The following is a 25,349-nucleotide window of genomic DNA, read 5'->3' as shown; positions in this document are numbered from 1 at the left end:
CTGTTACAGGGACATTCAATGAAATTAAAAGTTGGTGAATTCAAAGCTGATAAAAGAAAATACTTTTTCACACAATGCCTAATTAGATAGTGGACTCTTTGTCAAAGGAAGTTGTTGAGGCCAAGAATTTAGCAAGATTAAAAAAGGGATAGCACATTTATATGGATAACTATTATAATTCAAGATATTTTTGTTAATACTAACTAAAATTTTGGAAAGGGCATAAAACGTCATGCTTCAGGGTTTAAACCAATCTCTAACTATTAGAGACCAGGCTGAGACCTACCAAGGGTCAGAGGGTGAGAGGGCAGATTATCCCACATCTGCCTGTTGCAGGATTTTTACACTTTCCTCTGAAGCGTCTGTTACTTGCCAATGTCAGAGACAGGATACTGGACTACATCCAGTATGACAATTCCTATGTTTCTAACTATTGGCTCGAATCCTGCAAACACTTAACAGTAAAAATGAATACCTCCCTCTTGCATAGTTCTTTTTATCCAGAGATATCAAAGAGCTTTACAGAGGTGGTAAGTATCATTAGCTGCATTTTACAGATGGGGAACTTTAAGTAGTCCTGCTGGCTGCACAAAAATGCAACACCTTGTTATCTTTGATTGTAAAGGACTCCCAGGTTCAACGCCATGATTACCCTCTAGACACTGAAAACATAGAGGCATCTTTGGCAAAAAAATGTTTTAGTTATCTTTTCAATATTTAACATACAAAATTTAAGACTCATTCATGCCACATCATCAGACAAGCAAATGATAACAGACAGCATAGGTGAAAACTGTTGAGGGTAGGAATCAGAAACAGACATGTATGCATCATCATTATAAGAAATGATACCTTTATCCACATTGTGAATAAAGAGAAAATACAGTAGCAGTGACACCAGATCAGAACCCTGAAGGGACCTGGTTGACTCAGGGGAGTTAACTATTACAAATTACCTACAGTAGAAGAAGCAGTTGGAAATGTATGACGCAAGCCACTGCAGGGCAAGACCTTACATGGAAGACAATGAGAACATTATGATGAGGGATATTGAAGCTTGCAGTTGATAAATCAAGGTAAATTCAAAGAGATGATGAGCTTTATGGATTTGAAATAACCAAATAATTAAAGGCTTTATGTAGTGCTATTGCTGCAGAGCGTTCAATTCTGAACCCACTCCCACAGTGATCAGACAGGGCCTGGCCACAAATGTGAAGCAAAACTTGATTTAGAACAATGTTTTCTAGCAGATTACTAGCCAAGGAGAGTCAAGGGAGAGTGAAATTACTCAAATAGATTTCAGAAGCTGACTTTAAAAAGACATCGTGATAACTAAAGTCCATGCAGAAGGAGGGAAGATTCTGAAAAAGAAAGGAATTAATAAATGAAGGTATTTTAAAAACAAGTTCAGAAGAAGAGTGGAAATAAGGAAACAGGAGTGTGACATGTGCCTAGGAAGGGCTCTGTTTGAGCAAAAGCACCTGTCTGTGTAGATCAGCTTGCAGAATTAGGACTTTAAAAGGTACTTTGTATTAAAACTTGTCAAAATTAAGGTGCCTAACTCTGCATTTGGGCACTGAGATCAGTGTATAGGTGCCAAACAGCTATTTGAACACACAAATGCAGGACTGGACATCCTAGTTTCAGTGTCCAAGTTTGAAAACTGATCCCTATATAATATTTATGTTTTGTGTGTGGGGGTGTGACATTTAAATTATGCCAAAATCACAGTATTTCATATATAGTTACAGAAAATTAGGATATGTTGTGAATTCTCAGCCAAGATTTAATAAAGTGATGAAGAGAGAGCTCTCATTACTTCACAAAATATAAAGTTGTGCAATTTACTGGCACAGTAAACTTCAGTTGTCAAAAATAAGTGAATACAGTTAATTTGTAATGCAGCATTGCTGATAGTCCCATCCGCTCCAGCCCACCTTGTTTTTTCAGTTCCTTGCTGATTCACAAAATGCAGTAATTCAAAATGGATATCCCTCCAATCCATGTAAATTAGCAACGTTTCATTGTACTAACTAGCTAGCTGGCCTGTGGCACTTGAAGTTCAGAGTAGAGAAGTGTGTATTCAGAATGGCTGACATTGTTATAGGCAAATAGACTATTTCTCAGAACCTTTACTTAGTCAAAGCTGCCATCCTTTCTTGTGACTAAAGCAGAAATGAGTTGCTGCAGATTTATCATGGTGAGGAATCATATCTGCTATGTCTACTGGACAAACGCCTATATGTATAGAGATTATTACCATTGGTGTCTAGGCACAGTCTTTCCTTCCCATGTGATTTGTATTTATTGACAAGTGGAAGAGACGCAATCTGAAAAAATCCTTTACGGTAACTCCTCACTTAAAGTCGTCCCGGTTAACGTTGTTTCGTTGTTATGTTGCTGATCAATTAGGGAACATGCTTGTTTAAAGTTGTGCAGTGCTCCCTTATAACATCATTTGGTAGCTGCCTGCTTTGTCCACTGCGTGCAGGAAGAGCAGCCCGTTGGAGCTAGCTGGTGGGGGCTTGGAACCAGGGTGGACCGGCAGCCCCCGTATCAGCTCCCTGCTTCCCTAAGTTCCCTGTGCGGCAGCTGCCCAGCAGGCTATCAATTGCTGGCAGTTCAGCTGTCCCTCCCATCACTGCCATGTACTGCTCCTGCCCTCTGCCTTGGAGCTGCTCCCGGGAGCCTCCTGCTTGCTGTGCGGGAGGAGGGGGGAGGAGAGAGGGAGGCTAATGTCAGGGTGTCCCCCTCCCCCCTGCTCCTGCACCCCACTTACCCCATCTCCATGGGGGCCAGGGACAACACGACAGGGCTCAGGACGGAGGGAGCTTCCTGGGAGCAGCTGCTGTCTCAACTTGCCTTAAAAAGGCAATGTACTTAGGATAAGTCTATACTACCTGCCGGATCGGCGGGCAGCGATCGATCCAGCGGGGGTCGATTTATCGCGTCTAGTCAGACATGATAAATCGATCCCTGAGCTCTCTCCCGTTGACTTTTGTACTCCAATGCTGCGAGAGGCGCAGGCAGAGTCGACGGGAGAGCGGCAGCAGTCGACTCACTGCAGTGAAGACACCGCGATGAATAGGTCTAAGTACGTCGACTTCAGTTACATTATTCACGTAGCTGAAGTTGCCGAACTTAGATTGATGCGCCCCCTCCCCCCTCAGTGTAGACCAAGGCTTAGAGTGGGGTCAGCCTACTTAAAGGGGCAATCTCTCTCACACAGTGTTTGTGTCTCTGTCTGCCATACTCTATCCCCTCCCTCCATTCGTGCTGCCTTGTAGAGTGTGAGGCTACATTAACAACAATGTGTTAACCCTTGAGGGCTGAGCCAAAAGCTAGTTCATCGTTTAGCAGTAAAGCATTTCCTGGGAAATATTCTTCCCTTTTCCACCCTATGACTCCACCACCTCAACCAAGCTTCACAATCATCTTCGCTGTGTACAGTATTAAATTGTTTGTTTAAAACTTATACTGTGTGTGTGTGTGTGTGTGTATGTCACTATGTATATATAGTCTTTTGTCTGGTGAAAAAAATTTCCCTGGAACCTAACCCCCCCTATTTACATTAATTCTTATGGGGAAATTGGATTCGCTTAACATCGTTTCGCTTAAAGTCGCATTTTTCAGGAACATAACTACAATGTTAAGCGAGGAGTTACTGTATTTTTATTTTGCTATAACATTTTCACCTTTTCATGTACAGGTGTTGCATCTTTAATGTTAAGTTCAGTCACAATTTAATCATGGGATTTTTGGAAAAGAATGGTGATTGTTAGAAAGAAATCTAGAAAAGATTGCAACAGGGCTTGTTTCCTCTTCTGTGATGTTAGTATTGATTTTTGAAATCTGAATAAAAACAGATAAGAAAACAATACAGAATTTAAAAAAATATAATTGCAAAATAAATAAATCACAAGTGATAGAAGGAAGATATAAAGCATCTGTGTTATCGTCGTCTACAGTAATTTGAAATTAGGAATTTGGGAAAAATAATAAATCACAAAACATGAGAGAGATAAGCGTTTATAGTTTATAGTTCATTTTCAGAACTATTGCAGCACTTTGTGCCTCAGACAGAGCACAAAGTTAGCCTTCCACAAGTTCCATATCTGAGAATCACCAGAGGGTAATGCCTCCAATGAGAACAGCTGCTGTCCAGTAACCGCAGCATAAGCTGTCACATCAGGTCTGTAATAATGCCATGGACCTTTTATTAATCTGTGGAGGAGCTGCAGCAAAAAGAGAGTGGATTTGTCAAATGTTGTGAAAGCTGTAGAAGACAGGCATATTCATCATGTATTGAGATCACTGAAGATCTCTAATGTTTTTTCTTGGAGTTACTGTTTTGTGGATCTTATGGGAGTTTAGGACCTGATCATCTTTTGGTTTTAGGAGATCTTAAAGCAAAAGCTGTAGCTCTTCAGTTCTTTATAAACAGTTTGTTTACTTCACAGGAGAACAGTGAGCTCCTATTGGTCTTCCCATTCTTTTACTAATACGTTTGGAATGGCGTTGAGTAAGCAAAGTAATGATGTGTGTTTAATTCATTCTGCAGTCTATGGTCTTTTCGGAACAAATGGTAAAACAATGTGAATATGTTTTTAGGATATTCTACTATAGATGTGGAACTCCTATTCGCTGAAGTCTCAACTGCAGAAATGACTAGTGATTGGTTTTTAAGCATAATTTTTCAAGTTTCTGGGATATATTAAGTGTCTGAGGTACTTTATTATCACATAGCAGTGGTTCTCAAACTTTTGTACTGGTGACCCATTTCACATAGCAAGCCTCTGAGTGCGACCCCCTTATAAATTAAAAACACTTTTTAATATATTTAACACCATTATAAATGCTGGGGTTTGGGGTGGAGGCTGACAGCTCGTGACCCCCCATGTAATAACTTTGTGACCCCCTGAGGGGTCCCGACACCCAGTTTGAGAACCCCTAATATAGTGCAATAAGAGTATTGTAGATGTCTTTATATAGCCATTCATTATAGTGTTTACTCCCTGCATTTCTGACTGAAGGAGGACACAAGTCAACAAACAGTATTTTATAATCTCATCTAAATTGCAAATGTTGGTTGTAAAGTATGATTAAATTGCCTTATTTCTGGGAGATCGTAGGCAAGATTCTCAACTATTCTGCATTCCAACATCATGCATAGTCCAAATTAGAGACAAAGCAAACCTAGAAAAAACATCTAATAGCCCTTCCCTAGCTTTCGGGGTTCAAATGAAAAGAGATTTTGATCTAAACATTGAAACTATAGTAAAAAACAAAAATTGTCAGACACATAGATGAACATAATTTGTTGGGGGAAAAGTCAACATAGTTTTTGTAAAGGGAAATCATGCCTCACTCTATTAGAATTCTTTGAGGAGGTCAACAAGCATGTGGACAAAGGGGATATAGTGGATATAGTGTAATTATATTTTCAGAAAGCTTTTGACAATGTCCTTCACCAAGGCTCTTAAGCAAAGTAAGCTGTCATGGGATAAGAAAGAAGGTCCTCTTATGGATTGATAACTGATTAAAAGATAGGAAACCAAGGGTAGGAATAAACTGTCAGTTTTCAGAATGGAGAGAGATAAATAGTGGGGTCCCCCAGGGGTGTGTTCTGGGACCAGTACTCTTCAACATATTCATAAGTGATCTGGAAAAACGGGTAAACAAATTTGCAGATGATACAAAACTACTCAAGATAGTTAAGTCCCAAGCAGCCTGCAAAGAGCTACAAAAGGATCTCACAAAACTGGATGACTGTGCAATGAAATGGCAGATGAAATTCAGTGTTGATAAATTCAAAGTAATGCGCATTGGAAAACATAATCCCAACTATACATATAAAATGATGGAGTCTAAAATAGCTCAAGAAAGAGACCTTGGAGTCGTAGGAATAATTCTCTGAAAATATCCACTCAATGTGCAGCGGCAGTCAAAAAAGCAAGCTGAATGTTGGGAATCATTAAGAAAGGGATAGATAATAAGACAGAAAATATCATATTGCCTCTATATAAATCCATGGCATGCCCACATCTTGAATACTGCGTGCAGATGTGGTATATATTGTGGTAAGATATATTGGAAGGTTCAGAAAAGGGCAACAAAAATTATTGGGGTATGGAACGGCTGCCATATGAGGAGAAATTAATAAGACTGGGACTTTTCAGCTTGGAAAAGAGACGACTAAAGGGGGGTATGAGAGAGGTCTATAAAATTATGACTGGTGTGGAGAAAGTAAATGAGGAAATGTAATTTACTCCTTCTCAAAACACACGATTTAGGAGTCACCACATGAAATTAATAGGCATCAGGTTTAAAACAAACAAAAAGACATATTTTTTCACACAACACACAGTCAAGCTGTGGAACTCCTTGCCAGAGGATGTTGTGAAGGCCAAGACTATAACAGGGTTCAGAAAAGAACTAGATAAGTTCATGGAGGATAGATCCATCAATGGCTATTAGCCAGGAAGGTGTCCCTAGCCTCTGTTTGCCAGAAGATGGGAATGGGCAACAGAATGTGGATCATTTGCCAGAAGATGGGAATGGGCAACAGAGGATGGATCATTTGATGATTACCTGTTCTGTTCATTCTCTCTGGGGCATCTGGTATTGGCCACTGTCGGAAGACAGGATACCGGGCTAGATGGACCTTTGGTCTGACTCAGTATGGCCGTTCTTATGTTCTTAAACCACCTCTGCGTTGGGTTTGCAAAATAAAAGTCAATGAGGATTTACTAATACCAGGTTTTGTCCATCTCTAGTTTTGAGATGCATATTTCTGCAGTGACAGGAAATTTACACAGAACAGAATCTTGCTAGTGTGATTTTTGTAATTTTTGTTTGCATGATTTTTCTTTTTAAACTTTTGCAGGAGAAATGAAGTCTGAAGGAGCAGTTTAGTGTAATGGAGGTTATTGTTTCACTTCAGTGATAGTCAGCTAGCAAAATTATGAATAACTCTCCTCCACACTCATGGTATCTTCAATAAGCCCCTTACCTGCATATTACCCCATCTAGTTTCTGATTCAGCCTCAGTATTCTATCCCTCATCGCATCAACATACCTTCTTCTTCATGCAGGGGGATGGAATCAATAATTTAGGGGACCCCATTCCAGTGCTGCTTTCTAATATTCTGCTAAAATTAATCCTAGAGCTATAATATTATATAATTAATAATTTGCTGTAAAGGAAGCAGGAAAAAAATATTTCCCTTAGAGTGACTGGCTTTAGTTTACATGGTACACTTCAGCAATTCAGGAATTCCAAGAGATATGCTGATAGCTGTGGATGTTGAATTAATGGTACTATAATGGTACCAAATATATTATCTTGATTCTAATAGAACTTTAGAATTATTTTTGAATTATTTGAGAGGTAGGAGAAGGACAACACAATAATATATATTTAGCAAATATAAAAAGCAAAAGTTTTTCAGAAAAAAAACCCTCCAACCCAGAAAGTTTTTGCCTTTTATCTGTTTCATTTTCATAGATTCATAGATTCATAGATTCTAGGACTGGAAGGGACCTCGAGAGGTCATCGAGTCCAGTCCCCTGCCTGTATGGCAGGATCAAATACTGTCTAGACCATCCCTGATAGACACTTATCTAACCTACTCTTAAATATCTCCAGAGATGGAGATTCCACAACCTCCCTAGGCAATCTATTCCAGTGTTTAACCACCCTGACAGTTAGGAACTTTTTCCTAATGTCCAACCTAGACCTCCCTTGCTGCAGTTTAAACCCATTGCTTCTTGTTCTATCCTTAGAGGCTAAGGTGAACAAGTTTTCTCCCTCCTCCTTATGACACCCTTTTAAATACCTAAAAACTGCTATCATGTCCCCTCTCAGTCTTCTCTTTTCCAAACTAAACAAACCCAATTCTTTCAGCCTTCCTTCATAGGTCATGTTCTCAAGACCTTTAATCATTCTTGTTGCTCTTCTCTGGACCCTTTCCAATTTCTCCACATCTTTTTTAACAAAGAATGACATGTTTCTGTCAATACATTATACACCTCTACCCCGATATAATGCTGTCCTCGGGAGCCAAAAAATCTTACCGCGTTATAGGTGAAACCGCGTTATATCGAACTTGCTTTGATCCACCGGAGTGCGCAGCCCCGCCCCCCTAGAACGCTGCTTTACCGCGTTATATCCGAATTCGTATTATATCTGTTCACGTTATATTGGGGTAGAGGTGTACTTGAAAGGTTTTTTAAAACTAAATTAGGCTCTACGTACAACCTGTGAATGAAAATGTTAATAAATCTAAAAGGGAAGATATTTTTTGTTTTTGTCTTTGCTTAGTAGGCCTATTAAGAAATTATAAAAACGTTCTATAACTATCTAGAAGCCTGAAGGGGAATGGGTGTAGTCTATGTTGATTGGTCACAGAGGCATGGATTAGAATCAGTTGTCATTAGATGTTGGAAAGGGAAGTGGGTACAGTTATGAGTATTAGGAGGCTTGTTTACTAGAATCCATAAACTTGTGGAGACTTGACTGGGCATCAGACTTCAGAGTGTTGAATTTACTACATAGTTGTTTCTCATTCTTACTGTAGGAAATGTGAAAGCTGCTGATCAATACGGCAAATAAGCAATTGCTCTTTAGTGATTATCAAAAATCAACATAGGAATTTCTGACTCATACTGACTACAATTGAAGGATGTGGTAGAAAGCATGCAACTGAATGGACTTTGGTTATGAAATCAGCTAAATTTTCTAAAAAAAATTGTAAATATTATCATGAGTTATTAAGCAGAGAGAGGGACTCATGCTCAGCTCACAAATGCAAAACATAATTAAACTGTCTACTAAAGTGGAAAAGCAGGATATTGAGTTTGATGATCCTCCAAGTGACACATTTTTAGGTAATCATTGTCTTCAAAGATGGCCATAATGATAATTTAAGTTCCTGTTCCAGAACGACCTACAGCTCTTCTACAGTCTCCCACAACCACTATCAGCCTTATAATTGGCTGCTTAACAAAGGCTGAGTGATGCGCCAGCTTCCCAGTGAAATTTTGGAATACTTCATTTCTACATTTGCACCCAGCTATCATAAGTATGGTGATTACTCTGAGCACAAGAAGCATGTCATTAAAACATAGGGCACATTTTTATGCACAAGGCAGTCTACAGAGAAGCACTAAATATACTAAAGCAATTGAAGCAGGTTTTGGAGGGACTTGACATGACATACTGATGACACTATTGTTACAGTCTCTGAAATTGTGGCTTGATCAGACTAACAAAGACTTGAAACCACATGAAGACAAAATAACAAAATGATTCAGAGAATCTGTGAAATCTTCCCTTTACTTTCCTAATCTAACTGATCTCAAATAAAAGACATATGATGAACCCAGAACAAGAAAAACTGAACCATGGTTGGCTGGACATATTCTTACAGTTATTCCTTCTCTTCCAGTGCTTAAAAATAGTAGATCCAGACTTCTACCCCAAATCTGTCTGTGAAGGAGCATGCATCACATTTTATTGAATCAAAATGATAGAAAATTGTGGAAGTAAAATCACGGACGACAGGGCAGTTGAATTCAGAAGTTTGTCAATTTGTAAATGACTTGCAGTCATCTCAGCATCAGCCAAGCATGTTTTTAGCATATTTAGATTGATTTGGTCCAAATTTTGTAACAGGCGAAATGCTGAAAAAGCTAATAGTTAAACGTGTGTTCAAGGGTAGACACAGTATGCTTAGGTAGATGGTAAACTGGCAACTTCATTCTTGATTTTACTTACAGTATTACAAGCTTTTCACTTTGAACAACATGAATGCGGGGGTTTTTTTATTTTTGTTTTTTGGTTGTTTTTTTTGGTTTGAGGTATAAACATGCTTACAAAGTGAGTCAAATGTGTTTCTGTTTTGTTTCATAAAACCAGCATTTTCCCTTTCCCCACTACTCACAGTATTTTTTCAGTAGGTTTTTGGAGGGGTTGGGGAAAATCACATACCTGTTTAGCAGATCACCTAGCACGTTGCTATCCTAATCCTAATTGAGATGTCTGACTAGCATGTAAATTAAATATTAAATAATACTAAGTAGAATTATTGGTATAGTGTCTTGCTTTAGGGAGAATTTTCTAATTTGAAATTTAAAGCACGTCTATTAGATAACATTATAAAGACTATTTTTACCTTTTTTGTATACATATTTTTCAGAATTACATTTTATTGTTATCTTTATCAGGACGTGACTGCCGCACTGTGTATATGCTAGTGACAGAGAGAGCATAACTAGAAATGGCAAATGCCCATTGGGCAACAGAAAAACTAGTGGAGAGATGAAAGATGAGCTTCCAGCAGCTGCAGAGTGGATATACACTTCCAGGGAGTCCCATAAGCCTTATAAAGGAAGGAAAACAACATTATGAAGGGTCCTAATGGCCATAAAATTCCAAAAATGGCAATGATTGCTTTCATTACATCAAGTGTTCGTTAAAGCTTTAAATAATGAAATAAACTTTAACACTGAGAATGGAAACCTTCACCATTAAACTCGTCTCTGTTTACTTTACAGTAATCCCGGCCATAAAAGCAGTGCTTCACAAATATTCCATTCTTGGGGAGCTCTGAAAAGCCTGTAGACCACACACTTCTCTTTCCTTAAAGCATTTACATCTTTAGCAAAACGTCCATAGGTGCTGGCTTCCAGCCCTGACCATGCCAATTTCTACTTGCAGGAAGATTGTCAGAATATGAGAAAACTTGAGTCAGGGATATGGAATTCCATGGAGTTTTTTGTTTTCACTGGCCTAAATTAGGCTACTTTTTATGAGATCCAGGCATATTTTGGATTTTGAAAAAATGTGCAGAAATCTTTGAGTCCAGAAGGTAAGTAGGAAAACTGATCATAAAGGCTTTTGTGGTTCAGGGTGGAGAGAAAAAGAATATACTAGGAGTTCTTTTCTGCCTAAAAAGATTAATGATTGACTTAGCTGCTTTAAAAATATATAAAACTGTACGTAAAACAAAAATGTTATATATGTAAAACAGACATTAAATTGTTATTTTTAAATGAGTAACAAAAAGTTCATTAAGAAGGAGCAGAAATAATTTTAAAATCCCAAGCAACTTCTTTTATTTGTTAGATAAAATATTGTTTGTTTGGATAATATAATCCATCAGTAGTGTCACCTGTTCAAAGATTTTTTTTTTGGTTGGTTTATGAAGCACCTTTTGTAAACCTTAAAACATATTACAATCTACAAATATTAAAGGAACACTCCTCTTCACCTATCACTGAAATACAGCAATTTAATTCTTTGTATGTAACTTAGAAGAACAAAATGTGTGTGTGTGTGTGTGTGTGTGTGTGTATGTGTGTGTGTGTGTGTGTGTGTGTGTGTGAGCAAAATGTGGATAAAATTATCACTGAAGCCTTTGAACTATAATCGTGTGTGTGTGTGTAAGGGACAGCAAAATGTGGATAAAATTATCACTGAAACCTTTGAGCTATAATCTATTTTCCATGAAGGCCCTTGAGCAATATTGTAATTTACTGAATTGTTTGTAATGATCGTATTTAAATCTAATTAAGTTTTCTGAACAGTTTAGTTTAGCAGTTTTCTTCCAATAATGTTTTTGATTAGCTTTCTAAACCACAAATGAGGTTAAATAGATAATACAAGAAAAGAAAGCTATGTTCCTCAGTTATATATTTTTAGTTCATTAATGTAGATTAAGCTATTAAATAAACCTGATTTATGTGAGTACATTTTTACTTTCTCCATCCAAAACAAAATCCTTTGTCTCTTCACATATTTTTGGAAGACCTGACAGAGAGACTGTCTGCATCATGAGTGGGAGAAGTAAATGAGTCACAGTTCACTTTATGAGGAGCTTTGTTTCATTCAAATCCCTCTTGCCAAGATGCTGATACTGAACTTGAGTCATCAGCAGTAAACAAGTCATACTGAAAATTGAATCTTTAGAGCACATAATAAATGTGGAGAAAGTTAAGACACTTACGCATGGACTCTGCTGCTTACAGGGCCGGCTCCAGGTTTTCTGCCGCCCCAGGCGGCAAAAAAAAAAAGCCGCGGCAGCACAATTGTGCTGCTCCAATCTTCGGCGGCAATTTGGCAGCAGGTCCTTCGCTCCGAGAGGGAGTGAGGGACCCGCCGCTGAATTGCCGAAGACCCGGATGTGCCGCCCTTTGATATTGGCCGCCCCAAGCACCTGCTTCTTTAGCTGGTGCCTGGAGCCGGCCCTGACTGCTTAGTACCTGGATTCAAGAGAAACTATTGGTTTCATTATTTCCTCTTCTGAGATTGTTCACAAGTGCCGTAAACTCAGTTGAAATGCCAGTCTCCAAAACTTCATTTTGTAGTATGCATGTCCAGTGAGAAACAGCAACTTCAGTCTGGTTTTGAGGTCACTGAATTTTACATTGGGTGTTCAGTGTTCTAAGGAAGGTTTTATTTGTTCCTTACTTTTAGTACTTTGGTTTACATCTCTTGTGCTGTGCAGGCTAAGACTGGACAGAATTTAGCACTGGTGTACATGGGTTTTTTGGTTTGTTTCTGAAATATTCAAATATTTTTCTGAAGCCCAGGAGAAGTAGATGTTTTTAAAATAAAGTATCCCTGGATGTACCTCTTTAAAACATCAGTGCTAGTGACAAGTAGGTTAATACTCTTAGGATTGGTTACTTCAACTGTGAATGAAGAGAGATCAACAGTAGAACTGTTAGTCTAAAGAACAAATGCTAAAAGACCAAGTCTGTGCATAAGATGGCTTACTTTATTGAAGGCATTAATTTAATATAGACGAGTATAATATCTGTGTTACATTAAGACTGGCTCAGACACACATGGGCCCAATCTTGCTCCTATTGAAGTCTTTTGTGGTTGACGTCGTTGCCTGCATGATTTGACTGTAGGGCCAAAATGTTCAATCTTTGAATGTCTAGAGTTAGGGCTAGACTGCACTGGCAACACTAAAGCGCTCTAAAAAAACCACCACCACGAGGGGCATAGCTACCAGCACTGGCTCCCAGCGCTGGTGCACTGTCTATACTGGCACTTCACAGCGCTGAAACTTGCTGTGCTCATGGGGGTGATTATCAGAGGTGGTCAGCTCCCCACCACCCTCATGGAAGTCTGTGGGATCTGTGGTTATTTAGCACCTCTGAAAGTCAAGCCACTGATTTAAAGTGCCTAAGTGTGGATTTAGGAGTCTAACTTTAGGCACCCGTGTTAATTTTGGACCTTCTTTTTAGTGTATGAGTCAGAAAACTCAACAGTGTCTACCTTAGCGTGAAAATATGAGCTACTGCCAGTGTCATGTACATTGTAGTTTCTACATAATAATCTCATCTGTAAATTTCTGCCTCTGTCATATTGAGTCTATGAGGAGTAGTATGGGCACACAGGAAATTTGGTTTTATTGTTTACATAGTAAGATGGAGACATTTGGCTGTTTTCTGTGTAATATTGTTATCCTTTATCTACATAGGTTTGCCTAACATATCGTGCTAAAAATCCCTAAATCTGTATTCACAGCATGTTTGTGGTTGCGATCAGCCAACCGATATTGCAGCGTGAAACAAGACTTTGTATACAGAGATATCTACTTTACCCTGAAACGCTCCACTTCCTTTGAGCTAAGCACTGGCAGCCATGCTTCCATGGCACTAACATTTCTGATTCACTGGCTAGGTTAAAACTTAAACTTTTAAGTGCATTGGGGGGAGGGGGGAGATGCTGTTTAGATACTTTGAGTGAAAACGAAAGTGGAAAATGCACTTCTGTGGTCAAACACAAATGTGACCTGTAAGCTGGTGCACCTTACTTGCCAAGCGGCTAGAAGGAGTGAGTTGATGGGAGCTACTTTAACTTAGACATGCTTTTCTTCCAACTCCTCAGCATATAATTTACAACATCAATCTTCATGGATTAGCCTAGGTACCCTTAAAATTCCCTGATGCCTACTGACACCTGCTTACTGACATTTAACTTATATGCCATCTCTGAATTGGACCCCCCAGTGATCATTGTTAAGGGACAGAAAAGCAAAATTGATGGAGGAAGGAGAAGACATAAATGTAAATCTCTGAGGAGTATGTAGGGTGGAATTCAAACGAGAAAAAATAAAAGGTCACTTTAGGATACTGTCAAATGAACTTAAAATTAACTTAAACTTCACCAAACTTAAACCTCACCAGATAGTAATAGGATAATAATAATAAATATAGTAATAATAATATTTAGCACTCAGATTACATTTTATCCATAGATGTCAAAGTAGGTTAGCATTAGCACCCCCCATTTTGAAAGATAAGGAAATGTACGGCACAGAAAAGTTAAGTAAATTGGCCAGGACCAGACAGTGAATGGAGCACAGGTCTCCAGATTCCCCATCCTGTGACCCATCCTACTGAATCACACACTCGCCTTTGAAACAGTGATTACATTTCATTTATACTGTCCCTTTGATCCCACAACTAGCAATTTTTCCACTCTGTCTGGAATGGCCCCAATAGATCATTTCAGAATATTAACACCAGAACTATTCCTGGGCAGAATTGGTCAGCATTTTCCAAATTCAATTTTTCATCCATTTTTGTTTTTGTCAATTTCAAACTTTGACCAAAAAAGAACTATAAGAGTATTTCAATGATTTTTTTTTCACTAAACTTTTTTCTAGTCCTTTGACCAGCTGTATTCTTGGGTGAGGCAGCATAAACAAATCCAAGTCTCTGGTTCTCTGCCATTTCCAGTGTGATTTTGTTCACTGTCTTGCTTTGGTTTATTCATGCACATATGCAGGAGGTTGAAATCTTTAGGAATGTTGCTTTCTGAAGCACTCACATAACAAATAAGTAATTTCCTTATAGTGCCAGCTCACTGAAAGGAGCAAAGACACATGGTGCGTGAAATCCTGGTCCCACTGGGAATTGGGTTTGTGTGAGCATGCTATATGCACAGTTGGTAGGTCAAAGTTCTGACATGCCTTTTATGTCACTGATCCTTTAAGATGAAAGGAGTTAATTTAAAAAAAGGGAGGACAACATAGTACTCATATTCTTTTTTGAAAGAAAACGTAGTCCAGCTGATGTTTTCCAGGTGATGAGATTCAGTTTCTCTATCTTATTATGGGAAAAGATCATGGGCTAGGTGAGCCCAACTACCAGCTAAGGGGTATTATGTACATGACATGCAGTAATTAATTTTGAGTTGAAAAAATAAGTAAGAGTTGTGATAAAAGCACAGTGAGAGTTCAGTTAGCTTTTGACCAGTTTCATTCATAAAATTAATGGTTGGTCAGTTAGTGTTTATGTTCTGAAGTCCGTCTACCTTAAACAATATTAAAATTTAATCCTGATAAATTGTTTCTGCCCACAGCCCCACACCATATGGCACATCTGACTTCCATCCACTTCATAGCTATAATACTGATATCTACAGTGCATAGTTAACGTTTTTGTTTTTCGCTTTCACATATTTTTGAGATTTGGTTGCCAGGGCAATGATGATTTTCTGTGTGCTCATTATTATCAAAAATTAATGATTGGTGTAAAGTAGAATCTTGCTATTAATTGCAGGGCTCCAAAGACTTTTGTATTCCCACCACAAAAAAAATTGTTTTGTTTTTTTCACTGGTCTTCTTCAACCCAAAATATTTTCTTCTCTTTAGTGTATTTCAGAAGTGTGAGTCTAAGGGGAAAAGTACAAGAAAAAGTGTGAAAGAAAACATGTGATGGCCAGTGGATAACAGCTGATGTTTTTCTTTCTGATTTTGGCATCAAAGAGACTATTTGTCTTCTTTATTTCTTTTACTAATTTATTCTGCAAATACAAATGTTTTCAGACTTTTGTTCTGTGACAGTAGAAATTATATAAGTATTTTTTTAAAGCCTGTCTGAGGTAAGGGCCAGTATAGGTACAGTAAGTGGCATAAGAAAGCTGTACTGTTGGAAAGACTACAGGAACAATGTCCAGCATGTGAAGCCTGCAATACCAATATGTATGTATATGTACCATATGTGTAGAAGACGAATCAGTATTTTAACTAACCTGTTGTCTGCAGTTTCTTCTTTAAAATGAAATTACAAGCTAACTGTACTGCACCTAACAAAGTGGAGTTCCGATTCTGATTAGGGTCTGTGTGTGCTACCATAAAAGGAGTGATAAAATAATAAACAAAGTGAAAAGAAATACGCACTCAGATTGAGAGAGAGAGAAGTCTGGAATGCTTAAGGATTCAATATTAATAAATATCATAAACACAAGCTAATCTGTTTTCATCAGTTTCAAAAAGAAAATTGGTTCATATTCTATACTTTAGTAAATCTAAATAAATGTTAAAGCCAAACCATTTTATTGCAGCAATATACACAGTAGGTTTCTTTGACTAGTCTGTGAGAGGCTGATGATTACTGTGCCGAATGCACATTTCTGACTAGTCTCAATGTAAACCAGAAATATTAACTTCATGGGGATTTTTTTAAAGTTTTGTTTTTAAATTATGGAGATATACCTATCTCATAGAACTGGAAGGGACCCCAAAGGGTCATTGAGTCCAGCCCCCTGCCTTCACTAGCAGGACCAAGTACTGATTTTTGCCCCATATCCCTAAGTGGTCCCCTTAAGGATTGAACTCACAATCCTGGATTTAGCAGGCCAATGCTCAAACCACTGAGCTATCCCTCCCCCAACTAGATGATACCTTTATGCTATAAGAAGATAGTCTAGCCCACATCTAAACATTTTGTCTTGTTTTGTTTTTTGGGGGAGAGAGGATGGCTCAGAGTGTTGGTAATAGGAGATGGAGACTTTTGCCTCTAGGTCACTGATTGGAACCCTTCCTAAGAAAGGTTTCAGAGTAGCAGCCGTGTTAGTCTGTATCCGCAAAAAGAACAGGAGTACTTGTGGCACCTCTAAGGTGCCACAAGTACTCCTGTTCTTCTTCCTAAGAAAGTACCTTTCATCTAATGACAACTGTTACCATCTGATGGCTGTTTGGTCTGTGCAAAATGAGTTTAATGGTCTCAGAGCAAGTCCCAAAAGCTGTATCCATACAGCTGGTGTTGGTTAGCACCCAGTCATAGTGGAATGGCTAGAGTTTAAATTATCTTAAGCAATTATCGTCGTTCCTCCAACTTATGGTTGAGTATATGAGGGGAGCACTGTGGAGAAATGTACACTTGCTGTTGTTCCTGGTTTGCCTGTTTTGTGGGCTACATTCTTCAGGGCTATCAACCTGATAAACTCACAATTCCAGTGATACTGTTACTGTGACACTTCCCAGGGATCCCAGGTGGCATCTCACCACCACCTGCCCGTATGAGGCATCCTTACCTGTGCCTACAATGGATCAGCTTCCTGAATCCACCAGCCTCTGGCAACACAAGCACTACCTTCCAGGCCTCCTTCTCTCTGTTTAGGTAGCAACAGGCATACTCCAACCTCATATCCTCAAAGTGTTCCCTGCAGCATCCAGCCCCTTATTCAGTGAATACTCACAGAATGACCAGGCCTGCTGTCCCAAAGGAACAGATCACGGCAGCTTGTAAGATTCCGCTTGTAGTGACCAATGTTCCCTCTAATTTTTCCCACGCATGTGTGGAATTAATTTTGTTATGTGCACCAATATGGAGGTGATGTGTGGTGGGGGTGGGGTCGAGGGGTTCGGAGTATGGGAGAGGGCTCATGGCTGGGGCAGAGGGTTAGGGTGGGGTGGGGGGTGAGGGCTCCAGCTGGGGTTGCAGGCTTTGGGGTGGGGCTAAAGATGCGGGGTTTGGGATGCAGGCTGCCCGGGGCTACGGCGGGGAGAGAGGACTCCCCCCAGCTCTCTCTCCCTGCAGCAGCACCTGGGCTGGGGAGGGAGGTGCCTCTCTCCTGGCCGCACAGCTTAGAGGGCACTTAGCTTGGGACCAGCACTTTGCTTAACACACAGTTCATAGGTAGGTTTATAGTGAAAACAAGGAGAAGTTTATTATCAAAGATTCCAGATTCTAGTAATAGTGAGCAAGAATAGTGGAAACAAATGGTTACATATAAAACAAAATAACATGCTTTCTACAGACTAAACTTGACCAACAGATTCACCTCCTGTCTGATTTCAGAGTGGTAGTCGTGTTAGTCTGTATCAGCAAAAACAACGAGGAGTCCTTGTGGCACCTTAGAGACTAACACATTTATTTGGGCATAAACTTTCGTGGGCTAAAACCCACTTCATCAGATGAAGTGGGTTTTAGCTCCTGTCTGAAGAAGTTTTATTTCATCCAAAGTTCTCTTCAGCATTTTCAACCAGGGCCATCTGAGATCCCGTTTTCATGAAGCAAAATCTCTCTTTTTACTTCGTCAGTGGAAGCTGCCTGGGTATCTTCTCTGCTCCCCCCTCCAATTATTATCTAACAAACCTTTAAAGCGCCCCTCCAGATAAGGTTCTTCCTTCCCTGCAGTTTCTCTCTCTCTGTTAATTCCTCTCTGAAGTTTTTACAGTCCTTCATTTGCATTTGGTTCAGGCTGATGATATGAAAACCATTATGCATGAAACAATATTTAGTTTACAGACAGATGAATAAACGTATCTTGTCTAACGGAAAACCTGTTTTTCACCTTCGCTGGTGATCAGTACCTACAGACTTTAAGAACAAATTATTTTGATGCCTAGAGTGACACAAGCTTTTAGTCAAGACCTCACATGTCACTCTGGTGAGCTAAAATATACATACCAGACCCATAAGAGACCTGTAACCCCTCTGTATCTCCTTGCCAGTTGGCATTAAAGGATTTCTGGGTCACAGTTACTAACTCTCTGCTTTATCGTGTGTCTCACAATATTAGGTATTATGTTTAAAGCCTCATCTCCTGGAATCCTGTGATTATGTGGGAATCTCAGGGTTGTTATTTTTATTTATAAAGTAAGTTTCTAGCCCTTATGGTTACAGAGCAAAGTTTTAAAACAAGCCCAGGTGTACCCCAAAGATTCATCAAATAGAAAGCAACAGCGCCACCCCCACCAAATTCGTTATTCTTAAAATCTTTTGATTTTTTTTAAGCCAGTCTCATTTTTGAACTCTTGGAAGATTAGCCACACTGAAATTATTAAATAAATCTATGTTTGTAAAAAGACAAAAAGCAGATTTTAATTATCTTTAATTCAATATTTTAATTATGTTTAACTATATATTTTGAACAGTAAATAGAGATGGATCTAGAATTGTATTCAGCCTTCAGTGTTCAGACCCCTCTCCACTTTTAACTAGACAGAAAACATATGCTGTCCTGCAGCCTCCCCTTATCTGCCATTTCTTTGGGGAACACCTTTGTGGAAAAGCTTTTAAATCCTTATCTTTTAAAAATTGTCATCTGTGGAAAATGCAAATGCAGTAAATAGACATATCAATTAGGTGGGTTTATGGAGTATTCAACCCCTTGGACAATTGAGTCTGGAAGTTTTAAGATGCTTTTTATGCAGTGTTAGGCAGAGACACTATTTGACAGTGGATGTTTGGTGGGTTTGCTGCATTGTTTTTCTTAAAGTGGTGCTTAGGAGCTAAGCCAAATGTTTACATTACAGCAGCAGTGTAGCAGCACTTTGAAATCTTTTGTGGCCTACATGCTTGATTAGAAAAATCTCATTAATGACAGAAAATGCTAATCTGTAATGAGTTTTGCTAGCCATTACAGGCCCAAGTATTCTATATAATCCATTGTTGATTAACTTAATGAAGGCCTATGTAGTTTTTGAAAGCCTTGTGTGACAGCATATCAAAATGAGATTGAAACACTGTGCTTCTGGACTCCACTGCTGGAATAAATCAAGGCTAGCTGTTTACTTGCCAAAATGGTATAAATTTGTTCTTTCTGGGTAGAATGATCATACCAGAATGAAGGATCATACTGTGTTTTCATTTGTTCATTATAATTGTCAAGAGAAACAGAGAGTGCAGTGGTGGTGAAGCATATGGTACTTCCGTTAAGCAGCTAGACTGTGTCTTTTTTCAAGTCTTATTGATTTTCATTTTCTTTTCTTGGCAGGTGACATCACACAGAAGGGATATGAAAAGAAGAGATCAAAATTAATTGGGGCATACCTGCCACAACCTCCGGGTATGTATAGCTGTGCCAGCAGTGTATGAAGTTGTCAAGTCCATTGATAGCTACCAGAATAAAAATCTGTATATTGGAAGGAGTATCTGTGGCAGAAGCAAACCTGTTTGTTATGCATTGTACATACAGAGCTCCCATCATCCTTTTGTGTAAACATATATATGTCTGCCTGGATGTGTTTACATTTTATACATTTGTTACTGTGGGATGCCCAGACATACGTGGCCAGGAAATCAAACTAGCCATGGCTCTTCAGGTAGCCATTATTTTTTCCAAGGAATGAAAAAAAACCCTACAAAACTGTCATAACCCTCTAACACTTAAGCCAAACAAAGGTCTCCAAACAGTGGGGAAAAGGAGTTAGGCTTATCACAGACTGCTTATCAGTACTAGGGCTTGCTCCATCGCAGGATTTCCAGCCTAAGTCTGTCATGCCTGCGTATCGTTTGAAGAAGACAAGAGAAACAGTCATCCCCCACAGCTCAACTCGGGCCCGATTCCTACAATATTGGCAAGCGCCTATGGTCCTTTCTAGAGACCTGGGTTAACCCTTTCCTTGCTTCCCTAGGGATGCGATACATATCAAAACTAGACTCACCCACAGGCATACACAGACACCCAGACTGTATTTAGTACACATTGATTTAATTCTTAATTTGAGTATTCCATATGTAAATTGCAAATAAAGTAAGAAAAGAAATATTTCACATCATCGTCTCCAGTGCTGCATTGATTTTTTTTTTTCATGTGAGGCCACTGAATCGTGAAGTCAAATATGGATTTGTGTACATCAACATAGGCCCCAGTCTTGTAATAGGATCCATGCAAGACTCTTGTATTTGTGCAGAGTCCTCAGTGGGGCTCCACTCAGGCATCAGTGTCTACCTACACTAATCTTATGGGCCATAGTTCAGGTCTTCCTTTACAAAATTCTGGGTAATTACCATAAGGTATAGTTTAGAGTTTATGTTTAATCTGCTCACACGTACGTACTACAGCAAGACGTTGTTTTTGTGTCATTGGACTTTACTGGCTATGCCCCCAAAGTTCAGAAGATCTAAAAAATAAAAAAGAAAGCTTGGCATTACAGACTGAGCTGTTGCCATCCCAGCTCTCCAGAAAGGTGCAGCATGATTTGGGGGGTGCTCTTGACATTTGCTAGCTGTTGGGAACAGCTATAAAACTAGACAGATCAAACAAAATACCCCATAATCCTACAAGATTCGTAAACTTCTGTGCATTCAGCATTTTTTCTAAACTATTGAAGTGTATACAACACTTCATAATCTGCTTCACTGAAACCTGTATACTCTATGCACCCCTACTCACTCTCCCATTACCTCCCCAAAACCTTCTGCAAACTGGTATAATTCATATTTTTATTAGTAGTATTTACTGAGCACTGTCAGTTGTGTCCTGCTGTCTCTCGGCTTGTTCTCCAAAGAGCTTTCGATTTCAGGGGCAAACTATATCCTCCAAAGCTGACACCCATGTAATGTGGAAAGAGATGAGGCAGAGAACCCTTTGGGATGAACCTACGAAGAGTTTCCTTCAAATTCTCTCCTCAGGGAGCTAGAGTTTGGCAATCTGTGGTGAAGGCAGAGGGTCCCCTGGAGAGAGTTATTCTCTCGCTAATGCGCCTTTGGATCCTCACCAACTGGTATGGTTTTTGCAGAGGTTGTTTAGCCATTGGTTAAGCAGCCTACACAAAATTGTCATCAGTGAAGGAGGTGGCCTAGTGCTGCTTTATTCAGATGCAGAAATCTCAGTGTATATCCTCTGCCTTTGGAAGGGGAGAGAGGCTCTTCCCCCTCTCCTCCAAAATCCTGCAGTGGACCCAGCGGGGCTTCCTGTGACTGGAGAAAGAGGGGAACCATGCTGCAGTGATGGCATTGCTTCCTTTTGCATTCCTCCATCTAGATCCAGTGGAGCTGAGTCCCCTTTGCTTGCAAAAGTGGGCAGGGAAATTTGGCTCTAAATTGTTTCAGCATTATAATGAATGATTTTGTTGCACTAAGGACATTACAGTTGTAAAATTACAGTATATTCCTGCTAAAACTGAGATTATTTATGCCTTAGGTCTCCTCTGTGTTTGTAGTTTTCTGTTTGTTTTGTTTTTCCCCACTTTGTTGCTTTTAAAACAAAATTGATAAAGAGGTATTGTGGTATTTTTCCTCTCAACCTTGACTTAGCTGAATGGCTGAGGGTCCCTGCTTCCTACCCGGGAAGATGAATCTTCTCCAAATGGGGCTGCCTCTTGTAGGTGCTTGTTAAGACCTCTTGAACATTGGTGTCCTATTATCCAATACGTCACTCATTTGTTTATTGTACTCTGTTTTCATGGGGAACTGCAAACATTTATAAGGTTTGGTACTAGAACTCTCTATTATAAGGGGAGGATGTTTTAGAAATATTAATAATAAAGGGATTGAATTTCACAATACATTTTTGGTGGGAGCCAGGGCGTGGGAAAGGGATGGGAATCTGCATTTTTTGCAGCTGCGCCTACCAAACGGAAAGTAAATCAAAAGGCAGTTCCCCTCTGTTCCAGCATCCAGTCCTCCTGCTGCTGCTTTGCTAACATTACTAACACCAATGTTGGCAGAGCGGAACACGGATCATGTGGCTCCGTGAGTGTACCGTAGTGTCTGTGTGTATGTGTGTGTGCTGTACTGCATGGGGGCAGCCGCTCCATTCGTTGCTGTAACAAATGTAAAAAAACTAAACGTGAATTAATTAGTTTTTTTCAACTTGTTACAGCAGCGAATGGAGCTGCCGCGGTACGGTGTAGACTGCAGCACAGTGAAGGAGCCGCAAGAAGAATGCTCCGCACTGCCAACTTTGGGGTCTGTGACATCCGGGAAGCAGCAGCTAGAGAGCGAGCGGCCAGCACAGCAGGAAACCGGCCCCTCTTTTACTTTCGTTTTGGTGAGCACAAGAAATGTATATTTTCACGTGAATATTTGTTTATAAGCGTCCCTCTCCTGAAGGCCTCTGGGCATCTCCTACAATAAAGTACACAAACATTGTTAATGGAAAAGCAACATGGCCTAAGACAACACTTGGAAACCTATTACTAGCCATGTCCAAATAAGAACGAAGTAAAAAATCACTGTTCTTATAAATAACTGAAAAGAACCGAGTGTGTCTCTAGCCTCTCCCAGATGGATGCTGCAGAGGGGGTTTCGTACAATAAAGTGGTTAAAGCATAGGAGACTGACAGGGCTTCTAGTTCTGGCTGTGCCACTGACTTGCTGTATATAACTCAGTCAAATCCCAGTGCTCAGCCCTCTGGATGGTGCTGTAGAAGTCTAAGATATAGTGCACATGCCCTCTGTAGGGGTCAGAATTCATCCCTTTCCTGCTGTTTGACATACAAATCATTAGTAAGTCAACAAAAAGCCTAGGATTCCTAGTTCTTGGCTTGTTGGTTCACCACTTACCTTCCCTGAGGCCAGGAAGGACATGCATTGAAGCTTTCTTCTTTCCTTTATATGTCCTCTGTCCAGGCGTGAAATTGCTGAAGATGATGTGGGATGGGGCTGGCTTCTGCTCTTGTCTCTAGGATAATTCATTAACTCCTTTATGCTCTGGTGCACCGTGGAGCTTGTCCATCCCCCCACAGACATGTCTAGATGAGGAGAGCATTCCAAACTCCCAGAAACGCAGTGGAGTAGGCCCTGCCTGAGGTCCTCTCAGGATTCTGTTGTGGAAGCTGAGTAGCTGCCGCTCCCCCCAACTGCACTACTTGTGACTACAAGCACACCGTAACGGAGATGGTCTCTCCCACAGAATGCTCCCATATTATTATCAGATCAATGATTATTAATACAATAAAACTACAGAAAGAATCCATATTAAGGCCTAAGGCTAATCAACTGTGGATCTTCACTTTATTATCAGTTTCCCGTTAATGTCAAGTTGCTACTTGCTTTGCTCATTGATTCGGAGCACTGGTCTATGAACAAGTTCTAATCCAGGCTATGACAAGTTTTCTCTCTGCAGCCTTGAGCAACTCTCTCAGCCTCAATTTCACCATAATACTTATCTGGGGTGTTGCAGGGATTAAAAGAGTTAATGATTTTGTACCATTAAAAGTGTTAAATGTTATTAATAATACTATTGAAAGCAGAAGGATGCTGTCCAAACATGCCCCTCTTTATGTTCACAAATTAGTGGGGGTGTTTCAGTTGTGTTCAGTAGTCTCAGAAAAAGGCTGCTGTCACTTTTTCTTGGGAAAACAAAACAATTATACCACGTAACTTGTTTCCTCAAGCTGTATTTGCTAGAACATCAATTAGAGGTGTAGATGTTCTGTGCACAGGATTGTTTTCATTTTAAATTTGTTTTATAACTGTTGAATATCTGGTTTGGGAATCTTTGTATTATGCCACTTTCCTTATTTGATAAACTGAGGCTAGCAAATTAAAACCATAGCACACTTCTTGTACTTCTAAATTAGGAAAGGAGCACAGTGAGTTTCCCTAAAACATTTGGGGGCATTTTCTGCCTGGTACAGATGTGGGAATAGGAGGGGAAGAGTTGTAATGTGATCTAGCCATTGGTTCTCAAAGCCAGTCCGCCGCTTGTTCAGGGAAAGCCCCTGGTGGGCCGGGCCGGTTTGTTTACCTGCCGCGTCCACAGGTTCGGCCGATCGCGGCTCCCAGTGGCCGCAGTTCGCCGCTCCAGGCCAATGGGGGCTGCAGGAAGGGCGGCCAGCACATCCCTCGGCCCGCACAGCTTCCCGCAGCCCCCGCAGTCCTCTCTGTCATGCTGATTTAGACCATGACCATATGCAAGTCACTTAATTTCTTAGCCTCAGTCTCCCACACTTGTAAAATGGGAGCGGTGACCTTGATCTTCCCGCCCAGGCCTTCTACTCAAGGAGCGGTTCTGACTGCTAACAGCTGAATGATTTCTTTTTACATTAGAGTTTTATTCAGAATAATTTTCTGAAGATTATTTTGATTAGCTGAATCAGTCAATTCTGTGTATGATAACGTGTGGACAGCTGAGTGTGTGCTAGGAGCCCTCCCAGGAAGAAAAATAACTAAATTACCTGCATCCCATGTAAGCTGTGCTTTTGCCCAATTTATTTTCATCATGTTGCCAGGAAATTTGCTTATTCACAGCACAGACAGAAGGTGTTGTCAACAATTAAGCTTTCAGGCTAACAGTTTGAACATGGGTGGTTCATTCTCTCTTAATCAAATGCTGTGTCTCTGCTAAACTCTTTTTCATAATTTCC

General features: G+C 39.8%; 1 protein-coding gene across 5 annotated transcripts in view; it reads left to right on the top strand.

Annotated features, from left to right (window-relative positions):
- Positions 1-25,349, top strand: part of DIP2C (disco interacting protein 2 homolog C) — a 491,632-nt gene that overhangs the window by 275,628 nt on the left and 190,655 nt on the right. For 3 of the 5 annotated variants that reach the window (XM_026652181.2, XM_026652180.2, XM_026652179.2), the window contains exons 2-3: positions 20,030-20,101; positions 22,862-23,029. In XM_026652181.2, the coding sequence (XP_026507966.1) occupies positions 20,030-20,101; positions 22,862-23,029 (240 nt within the window). The remainder of the gene's footprint in view (positions 1-20,029; positions 20,102-22,861; positions 23,030-25,349) is intronic. The other 2 variants (XM_026652183.2, XM_026652182.2) reach the window with 1 other exon arrangement.

Source organism: Terrapene carolina, unplaced genomic scaffold, assembly GCF_002925995.2.
Source record: "Terrapene carolina triunguis isolate 2854851 unplaced genomic scaffold, T_m_triunguis-2.0 Scaffold111, whole genome shotgun sequence".
NCBI classification, from domain to species: domain Eukaryota; kingdom Metazoa; phylum Chordata; order Testudines; family Emydidae; genus Terrapene; species Terrapene triunguis.
This window is presented reverse-complemented; position numbering and strand designations above follow the sequence as displayed.